Consider the following 10,844-nt stretch of genomic DNA (forward strand, 5'->3'; position numbering starts at 1 on the left):
ACCCTGCTAAATCTGTCCGTGTGTTTTGGACCAATTTCAGTGAACCAGTGTGGTGCACAGTTGACCAAAATTAAATGGCGTTGTACAGTCTAAGTGGTTCTTTCAGCTGGATGCAGTGTTTTTTGTGGTGGATAAATTCAGCTTCAAAATCTGTCAAATAAACTGTGCTGACTCCTGCTTCTAAGTGTCTGGTGATCCCTGCTTTGAAAATGAACGTGTGCTTGCTTTCTTCCTTATCAGCTTTCACGCTTGTAAGCAACTCCCTGGAAAGTTGCCGTACTGTCTTCCTTTTAATCTCTTTTTTAAAAAAACTCTTCTTTGCTGTTAAAGCCCACAGAAAAGCAGATGGAATGCGGAGACTACTGCCAGTCATGCTGACAGCATGGTTTCCCTGTGTGCTCTGGATCCTTCTATTGATTCTTGCCTTACCCTTAGTTAAGTGCAGAGCATCTGATACACAAGTATTCCTTATACTTGTGCTTTTTTTCTGTTCAGGGCCACCACACTCCTGGCTTGTGCCATCATACAATGACAATACACTTGAATATTGAAAATGCCACATGGCATTAAGGTACTGCTCTGCTTTGCCCCAGACTTGTTTCTGGAGACCATGAAAGGGTTCCTTGAGGTGCCCTCATTGATTGTTTGAACTTTCCCAAGAAATAAGAATTCCTACTTGTTAAAGCTGATTTTAAAAGCTGTAAGCATCCCAGATAGACAGAGAGAATTCCTTCTCTTTGTAAATTTTAAAGTAAGGACAATCTCCCTTCTCTAAAAGGAGAAAGTTACCTTAAATAAAACAAAACTTGGTGCTGTTTGCAGAGCCTCTCTTCTGTTACCTTAAAATGCTTTGTATGTAGTTTGTCTCTTGTTCTGCTTCCTATGTAAGCTTAAATCTCTTTTTATACTTAAAAAAATTCAGATACAGCATAACAACTCAGTGAAATTCACACAGCATTTGAAATAAGATTAAAAGCCCAACTTGAAATTTTATTAATTCCCTTATACAAATGCTAACAACCTCATTTTTTACAAACTATTTATGCCAAGTAGTTCAGGTTTTTCTTTACAGACAAAAATGTTGTCTTGACTTTTGTTAACTGTGTTGTCCTCCAACCCACAAAGACAATTATTTTCACTTCCCTTGGCAGAACCATTCTCTGAGAATATGTAGGATTAGGAATACTGTTCCTAGACCCCGATTTCCATTATCTTTGAATAATGGTTTTATTAGTCCCCTGTGCTGTACAATGAAAACTGTTCATCATTGAACTCAATTGCTCCCAGCTTGTGGTCACCTCTGGGCCACAGTGGTGCGCAGAGCATTCTTTGTTGTTATTCATAAAGCTGTTTGGAAACATCACGACGATGGTCAGAGAGTTGTAATACAAGCACTCTGCCTCTTACAAAATGTCCTGCAGAATGAAACAGTTGGAGGAAACCAGCTCTTACTTTTTATGTATCCATGTTCATTTTTCTACAGAATATAGAATCACGGTTGAAAGTGTCGTTGCCCAGTGATCTTGGAGCAGCTCTCACTGATGGTGTTGTTCTGTGCCATTTAGCTAATCACGTCCGCCCTCGATCTGTTCCCAGCATTCATGTCCCCTCACCTGCTGTTGTAAGTATGTAATAATGATAGTATTTTATAGGTGTCCACAGTAACATCCAACAAAGTCCTGTAATCTGGACAAATACTAAATTCAGCGTTCTCCTCTGTGAATGTATATGACAAAAAATAGCCATCTGTTCTGTCTAAAAAAAGGTCTATAGCATCATTAAAAGAAATTATATTTGGGTTTGCTTCAAGTTACTTCTAACACAGACTGTAAGAAAATTAACATCTGCAAGTCTTCCCTGTGTCAACTTGAAAACTAGTGAAATAAGAGACAGTTCTGCATGAAAACTGAAGTAGGATATTTCAAAAGATCAAAAGGTCTGAGAAGTTCAGGAAAACAGATAGTAGGGAAATACAACATTCTCTAAACATTTAGGATCCCACTAGACAGGACAGTGAAAATAGGCAGAGAAGCCAGGTTGATTCCTGTGTCCACTTTACAGCACTACAGATTCCTCTGCTTAGAAATTTTAGCAGAGCACACTCAAGCTACTTGGAGAACAGCATCTCCTGGAACAAAACAAATCCAGTCGTACCTTTGCAATAAAATAGGAAAAAAGGTGGTTGTATCTGGGACCTGTTCAGAGCAAGGAAGGAAGCACACAGCGAAGTTGGAAAATTTCTGAAGTTGTTTCTCTTACCCTGCCTAACTGCAGTGTTTCTGGAAAGCAGCAAAGATGATCTGTTTCTGGGTGCGTTACTGTGTATCATGTAGGGACAGCAGAGAATTAGAGAAAGGTCAAGAACTGTGAAATATTTACCTAATCTGTATTTGTGGAAGTCAGAAAGATCAGTGAAAATATTTAGGGTCAACTACTTAAAAGTAGTATGGACAGGCAGATTTCTTGTTATGTACCTTTAAATTGTATGAATAAGGGAAAAAAATGAAGATTGTTCCTGGGGGAAGAAGTTGAAACATGCATGTTGTGTTTGTTTTTCCTTATTTTGGAGTCAGTCTTTGTGTTGGTTGGAATTTGAACTGGCACGTACAGGGCTGCCTACTATATCATTGTGGTTCCTCTCCCTTGGACTTAACGTGAGCAAGCAGACGTCCACTTTATTTTGAGAGTGATTGAACTGGACGCACCAATATTTTAGGCAGATTTTGGAATCGTTAAGAGAAAAGGCAGACAGCCGCTATTCAGAAGACTTGCATCATTGAGAATCTTTTCAATGGCCTGGTTTTATGTGTTGTTGAATATTCTATGTTAGGAATTAAATCATGGCTTTGTCATATAAATCCCAAGGAAGAGGCAGCTTTTAGCTGCACAGCTCCAGGAGCAGAAGAGGCATCATGTCATTCCTCAGTCACAGTGTGGTCTTTGTATTCCCTTCATCCTTTGGGAGAAAGGAGCCAGTGCTAGCCTTTAACATGCTTTCTTGGTGGGGAAGTATGGCACATTGAGAGGACAAAGCAGAAACCCCACCACATATGGAAAAGTACTGAACCCACAGAGGCAGCTGCCAACTGCTATGTAGAGTGTGGGTAACTTGTTCAAAGGAGCAGGAAACATGTGTCTCTTTAACCAGGAAGGAATATGCTTCAATAATAGAAACAAGACAGAGCCTGTGCCATGGTATGTCTGTGTAGAGGTGTGAAAGCTAACTGTAGAAAAAAGCTTGCTTGAAAAAATGCCAGTGTGTGCAATTCAAACAGCTACATCAAACACATTTAGAGGCTTAGAAGCAGCAAGCTTCAGTTCCAGTTTTCTTCCATTATTTTCTGGTTTCATCTAGCCTTCAGGTTTTTTCTCTCTTTGTTAATTGAAATATGGTTTGATACTTACATATTTTTGTATTGTAGTAATCCAGAACAGATTCCAGATTGCTTCATATCATGAAATTGCTCTGAAATCACAGCATGGAAGCTATGCATGTGTGTTTCATTCAAAATACATTTTTTAAATGATCATACTGTAATCACAAAGAGTTAACCAGTTTTATATAACACCTTGTATACAAATACTGCATAGCTTAGAATTGTCTTTTTTTTTTAAAAACACCCAGCATTCATAAATCAGGTTTTCATAAAATAGCTTTGAAATTTCTAAAGAAAAACAAACTTCAAAAGAGCCTGCTTTGAATTAGACAAACTTATGTCAGTGCGGTATATTTTTGACAAAGAGATTTATTAAGAGTTTTATTTAAATAAAAAATCAATATCTTTTAAAATCCTACCAATTAAGAACACTGTATGCCTGCCTCCTTTACTTCTTTGCAGCCTAAACTTACAATGGCAAAATGCAGACGAAATGTGGAGAATTTCTTGGAAGCTTGCAGAAGGATTGGAGTGCCTCAGGTATGTATTTCTACTATCCTGACACAATGTTTCAGGTGCAGTTTTATATGATGCTTCAGAAAATAAAACCTTTGAAAGATTTTATGAAAACAAAATGATTGAGAGTTTAGAAGGTTCAGGTATAAGCTGAACCTATTTATATAGACTTATATCAGACTTATCTTGCATTGTCTTCCAGAGCAAAATGAAGTCAGATTAGTTTATCAGAGGTCTAATTCACTTACTGCTGTGCCTCAAATTCATAATTGCTGATGCAGTTCAAGTCTGCCTTTAGAATTGCAAGGTTCTTCTATAAAAGCAATTACATTTTCTCAAGATTAAATATTTGACAGCTCAAAAGTGGGATACAATTTGGATGATGTTTTGAATGTGTTATTTTTATCCCAAAGCTTTTCATGTTCCTTTGGAATAATTCTCTTACATGAACATCTTTACTGTCTTACCAACAAGTCACAGTATTATTGGCCTTTCTCTGATGGTAGCTATCTTTGCATAGATCCTACTTCTTTTGTTATGTACCAGTGGCAGAAGTCTATCTTCTGGTATTCCTTGTCTTCTGAAACTTGGAGTATCTAGGAGGTGGGAATATATAAAATAGTCCATCTGAGTCCAGTTATCCTGTTTTATGCTGTCCTGTCCTTTCCACTTTGTTTTCTTCAGCAGCTGTCTCAGTAGAAATAGTTTTGATATGTCATGGTTTTTTTTTTCCTCTAAAATGCATTAATTGATTTGGTTTCTTGTACTGCTAAGCATTAGTGTTTCTGTTGTAGGTGCTGTTTTCTTTCTTTTGTATTGTGAAAGGGGAAAGTAGACCCAGTGACTCATTTCCCAGCTAATTCTAAAAGCAATGTTCTTGAGTCAGTCATGCAGTATTTTTCTGGTGTTTTCAGCTAGCTTCACCTGCAGGCATTTGAGCTATTGGGATTTTAGGATAGCGTATTTATTGAGCTGCCTGGCAATTTCACATGACTGAATTCACGGTGGTGAATTGCGTTGGAACGTGGCAGGGAGCTGTAGGTGATTGTTAGTACTTTGAGATCCTGCACTATTTTGGTCCCCTAAGAAACTTCAGGCTTTTACTCCCAGCAGAACAACATGATATAAAATTGTCTGGGACAAAATTGTTCAATTCCATCCCAGCTTCCCTACTTATAGTTCCCTCAAATATGAAGATGTTTTTATGGGATTGCAGTACAGAGCACATTTAAAAACAAACAACAAAAAAGCTGCTCAAGAAGGCAGCCCCTGTAAACCCAGTCTGATACACCTACTGTCTAGGACCCTCCTGTTTTCCTCATATTTCTTGCTTTAATGTGAAAGGGTTCAAGGAGAGTGTCTCTGGGGAAACTTGCTGAAACATCCCCACCTGAACTCTAAAGTTGCTCTCACATGTCTACATTACATATCTACTGAGATGTGAAGGTAAGATATCTGTGTGCAAGAATGGCGTGGCAGCCTAGTATATTTTTCTTGAAAAGATGCCTGCAGGTATTTTCCTTTCATTTAAATTCTGATTACAAAAATAAAAGGCTTTCTGAAAGTATGGATCTATGTAGAAATACTTACCTTCTAAGAGGAAGGCTACTTTTAGAAAATGCTAGTTACAGGCACCGCAGTGGAGCAGCTGTCTCTATAGGACTTTGCTAGTTAAAGCCCTCGCATCAAAAGAAACCAACAGTTGAACGGATTGATATGTGCATCTAGATTTCACTGATGTACAGCAGTTACCTGTGTGAAAGGGAGGGAAAAGATACACAGTGGGAATAGTTACAGAACACTTAAACTCTAATCGGTAATAGATATTTCTGCAGTATACCGCATTCAAGTATCAGTTACACGTAAATAATCCTTTGTCCTACTGTTTTCATTAACTAAGATACATGTGGAGACTTAGGTTTGGTGAGTACTCAGTGCCAACAGCATCTTGGAAACCGGTAGCCTCTTCATTTCCCCCTGGGGAAAAAGGGTTTTCACTAAGGTGTGTGTAAACTGCTGTTTTTTTAACAACAAAGAACAGTTACATGTTTAAGCTGTACAGGTGACAGACACCTCATTGAACACTAGAAGTCTGCATTAAGTGAATTCTTTGCAGTGGGAGTCTTGCAGATTCCTTTGTAAAAATTAACCAGCTGTGATACACTTCTCGAACGTATAGGTTGTATCTGAGATGTCTGATGACTGACTGCTTCGTGGATGTTGCTATGGCTAACTGACTGACCTTTTTTTTCTGTCTGTTTTCCCTTCCTGCTCACACACTCTGGACAGGACAATCTTTGTTCCCCTTCTGACATTCTTCAGCTAAACCTCAGCGTTAAAAGAACAGTTGAGACTCTTCTTTCCCTGGGGACAGATTCAGAAGAATCCAGTCTTGTCTCCCTTTCCATTCAGCTCTGGGGCTTTGTGGTGTTTTACTGTACTCTAATGCTAACGCTCTGTATGTTCTATCGCTGGGTCTTTTTTCTCTAGCTGAAGGATAGTGTTGCTGCTTCCTCCCTCCATCACTCCAGTGCTTGGGAAAGGATTTTCGTTTTTGTCAAGACTGTGTGTGTGAAGTGCTTTCTTTCCCGCTGATGGGACAGAGGTGACAAGTACGATGTGTAAACACATTAGTGCACCCACACGACCATCTCTGACATAATTCACATTTGTATTTGCTGTGTCATGTTTAGCAGATATAATGCTTTTACAAGGGAGGAAGGGCTGTCCATGGACTAGAGCAAGGGGCTGAGGTTAGGGTGCATGCTGTAGTCTGCTGACAAGAGATGTAGTACGGGGAAAACTGCGTTGTCAGTTTGTGCCTCAATTTCCCCATCTGTGTAATGGGAATTGCACCCACTTTGGTAAATTGCTTCAGGATTGTCTGATGAAAAATGCTAAAGAATGTGAAGTATTTTTTTCAACATCAGTGTTCTTGATTAGATCTCACAGTCTTAGGAGACATGGTCTGGTAAGTTTTGTCTTTGTTACTGATACTATTTTTGTTACCCCTCTGTCCCTTATCCTGCTTCTGAGAGCATTTGATTTCTCGTATTTGTAGACTGGTGTATTACTTTGAGTCAGGATTTTTAAAATAACTTTCAGTGAATCCTGAGCTACTGGAGCTTCATAACATATCAAGCAGGAAATTTTCAGAAAATTGAGCTCTTCAACAGCTTTGAGAGAAGCATTTGCAGAAATATAAGTCCTGGCTGCATGATGACTCTTCACTGTTTTACAGAACTCAGGTAGTCTTCTGTAAAGTTTCAAGGCTTTTCCCTCCTAGGAAAAGCATCCTGGTGCTTTAAAGCTTTAATGTCTCAGGGACACCTCAAGAACTTCAGGGCGCTCCCCATGTGATGTGTAAAAGACCATGTCTCCTCAGAGTGTAGATTAATTCAGGGAACTCTGCTCAGAGACCAGTGACAGGTAAGTGTTAAGTAAAATGGCTGTTCCAAATGTGTTTTCAATAAATTTCTGTTGTATCTGAAAATACAGTAAATGGCTTGTAAGCCCAGTTTAAATGGTGTTAGCATTCCGACATTAACCTGGCAACAACTCTGAAGCACAGTTTAAGATACACAGGAGTTTAGTTGCAAATGCGGTCACTACCAGTAAAAACGTGTTAACGTGTACATGGATCTCACAAGCTCTTGTAATATAAAGTGAGTGTTTAACAAAGGAGCAAGCCAAGGAGTTGATGCCCTCTTTCCAAGTCACACAAAGTGTTCTGTCCAAGCAAAACATGTTTGAGGACAGAGGGGACCTTTGACAGGGGGAGATTGTTTTATTTTTAAATAAGCTATTTTTGCACTGCTTACTGGTATGAACTAAAATCAACTCAGTTCCTATGTTTCTTAACTTCTTCTACTGAACACTGTGATAAAAGCTGCAAGGGGTTTTACACTAACAGTGCCTTCCAGTTTTTAAATTTCGTTTGTCATGACTGTCTGTGGTATGGAGTCATTCCAAAGCTCTTCCCTTATCTATTTGCATACATAAGAAAAAAAGATAAGGCATATTTGCTGAAGTTTACAAGTATTTTCTCAAAAAGCACACTTTTTTCAAAATATTATAAATCTGCTGGAAGAAAAATGTATTTCAGCCTGATCTGTGGCTTACTGTGAGAATTTCAGTCTGGGTTCATTTGTTTTCTCTCCGCTCTGAGCTTTGCGGGAGGAGTGTTGACTGCCACTGTTAATGCTGAAGGATTTCTTCAACATCAAAAATCAGTAAAGATTCAAAGAGTGGAGAAATACAGTTTGCTGTGGAAATACCACGTGAAAAATGACTTCTGTAGCTCTATAGGAAGGACACACTTGCTCATTTTCTGCAGATACAGAGAACTGTTGTACATGTATCCTGACTGTTGTGGAGTGAGGATGGCCAGGATGTGCCAAGGACTTACGTAGGATGAGGCTTTAAATCCATCTTAGACTGAGAATAGCACAATTATTAATAAACACTTTGAAACCTCTTTTTGCATTTTGCGTATTACTCTTATTCCTTAGAATGATTTTGGAGGTAACCTGCTAAGCGGGTGTACTTTTGGAAGATAAATAAGTGGTAGTGGCTCTCACATAATATAGGACGGATATTTGCCTATAAAGATACTGTTGATTTCTCATTGCCTTGAACAGGAGAAATGGCATTTTCTACATTTATGATCAAGGTTATTTCAGTCATACATAGAAGCCAGTCTTTTTTTTTCCCTTTTCCTTCCATACAACAACTTGTGCTTTCTGTTTTTTCGTGCCTTCCAAGGAATTTTTGTAATGACAGAGCGCAGCACGTACATACAGACAGAAGGACCTCAGATGGGCAATATGTCTCATGGGATGAGAATTGCTTTTAAGTAAGACATTGCCTCTGAGACTTGCTGCACAGTGTTTCCATAGCACACGCTAGAATTTCATTCTCTGCTTTAAAGCAGGTCTTTCTTCAACATCTGAGGACATTCCTCAACATTGAGCTATCGCTCAACAGGCGTGCTACATGAGGACTCCTTCAAAAAGGCAGTTGTGTTTTGGAAAGGAAGCCATGGCTCCTTTCCTGCTCTGTTGTAGCAGGTTCATCATGTTGAAGCAAAACTTTCGTCCTCCTTAAGTTTATCTACTTTTAGTTTCTTAAACTGTGGCCATTTCAGTGTGGGCAGAGAGAGAGGATAATTTGCTATTCCCCATTACTCCCACAGTCCTTTTTCAAATTCTTTGTACAATTTTCTAATAAACAAACAGAAGGATTACCCCAAGGCAGCCTCCTTTGAGTAGTCATATTCACAGTTCTTTAGTCACAAGCAGAAATTTCATCTCATACCTCTGTGTGTGTGTGTGTGTGTGTGTGTGTGTGTGCTAGCTGTCCATAACATTTCATATTTCAGTCACCGTTTGCTTAATTTTTTTTCTTTTCAGTTGAGTGTTTTTCATCCATTTTGTTTTTGTCTTTGTTTTGTTCCCCATTCAGGAGCAATTATGTTTGCCTCTACATATTTTAGAAGAGAAGGGTTTGACACAGGTAGCTGTGACTGTCCAGGCGCTCCTGGAGCTGGCACCCCCAAAGCAGCAGCAACTTCACCACTTGTCTGCTGTGTAAAGACCTCCAGGACCTTTTGGGTTACCTTGGCTAAGCAGAAGGACGTGAAGACTTTACTGCCCATGCAGTGCATCCAAACACACAGAGCTCTGTTCTAAGGAAATGAGTTTCCGTGATTCCTGACAGGAATGTTTTACTTCATTTCTCCATTTTTTTGGAGATCACAACAGTTTCCAATAACATTTTTTATTATCAGTATTTTTGCCCCTTATTTAAAAAAAAAAAAAGTTCTTTGGGAGGAGGCCAGGGAATTCCAGTGGCTGGCTGTTTCCAGCTGTAGAAACTGACCTTGTAGGCTGAAGACATGGGTGTCGAGTTTGAGAAGCGATTCCTAGGGGAATTCATTTGTAAAAAAAGGCTGCTGCTGCAGTGGGCACATGGGGAATGAAGTTTCTTTCCTTCCCTGTAGGGTTCAAGAAAAGGGAATTTCTTTGCCTCCAAAGAACAACAGCTATTTCTATTCTGTATGAAAAAAATTGCAACACACAATCTTAACCTGCAGTGTTTGATAACAGGGTTGAACCTCATGTAGCTGTAACTTGTGTTGGCATGTCCTCATGACTTGAAATTTGAAGAGAAAAACCCCAAACTGATTAATCTTTTTTTCCCAAGGGAAAAAATACCATGTTTTCTCCACAAGAAAAATCTTAGTAAAAGATAACTAAATCAGAACGGTTCCAATTTTATTAATCACATTAGCATTCTTGCTGGGTTCACCTTCTCTTTGGGTTTTAACATGTCTCTGTCTGATAATTTTTCCAACATCAGTGGAGGGAGATCTCCTACCTCCTCTCACGTCCCCTTCTCATCATGTAGGGACGTGTTTGGTTACTCAGGGGTTTTGTCAAATGATGACTAGATGTCTTCAAGAACCATGTATGTATTTTCACTGTGGTGTGAAGAATTACAGCCTGCCATGCTAATCATTAGGAAGCCATTATCAAAGAATATGTTGATTAGGGGTTGAAGCATCCCATGCAGACATGCCAACACTGGTGAATGTCCCAGCTGCTGAAAAATTTATCATTTGAAGAATACAATTTCTGAATTTCCACAGGTGGGCTGCATATTGCCAAGCAGGAATCTGTTGCAAAAGGTGGCTTCTATTTGTGGGTTTAACAAGGCTTTAATAAATATAAGCCATTTATCATTGGAGTTTATGTAGAGATGCACTGGTTTTACAGAACTACCATTACTTCCTTCCCTTTTCCTTAACATAAACATGGAAATTCAATATGCAGGAATGGGCGAGGCAGCCAACAAGTTCTGCATTGTGCTGGAAAGTTGATCTGCAAAACCAAGACTAGCTCTGCGCTCTGGTCCTAGCGACGAGGCCAAGCTCGCTACCAGATCAGTTAC

The 10,844-nt window shown here is 39.2% G+C and overlaps 1 protein-coding gene across 1 annotated transcript in view; it reads left to right on the forward strand.

The window, feature by feature from the left end:
* LRCH3 (leucine-rich repeats and calponin homology (CH) domain containing 3) overlaps window positions 1-9,485 on the forward strand; it is a gene marked incomplete at its 5' end in the record, with an annotated part of 36,820 nt that extends 27,335 nt beyond the window's left edge. The window contains 3 exons of the mRNA XM_010285684.1: window positions 1,484-1,621; window positions 3,840-3,917; window positions 9,357-9,485. Of these exons, the coding sequence (XP_010283986.1) occupies window positions 1,484-1,621; window positions 3,840-3,917; window positions 9,357-9,485 (345 nt within the window). The remainder of the gene's footprint in view (window positions 1-1,483; window positions 1,622-3,839; window positions 3,918-9,356) is intronic.
* Window positions 9,486-10,844: the final 1,359 nt, after the last annotated feature.

This window comes from Phaethon lepturus, unplaced genomic scaffold, assembly GCF_000687285.1.
Source record: "Phaethon lepturus isolate BGI_N335 unplaced genomic scaffold, ASM68728v1 scaffold53554, whole genome shotgun sequence".
Taxonomy (NCBI): Eukaryota; Metazoa; Chordata; class Aves; order Phaethontiformes; family Phaethontidae; genus Phaethon; species Phaethon lepturus.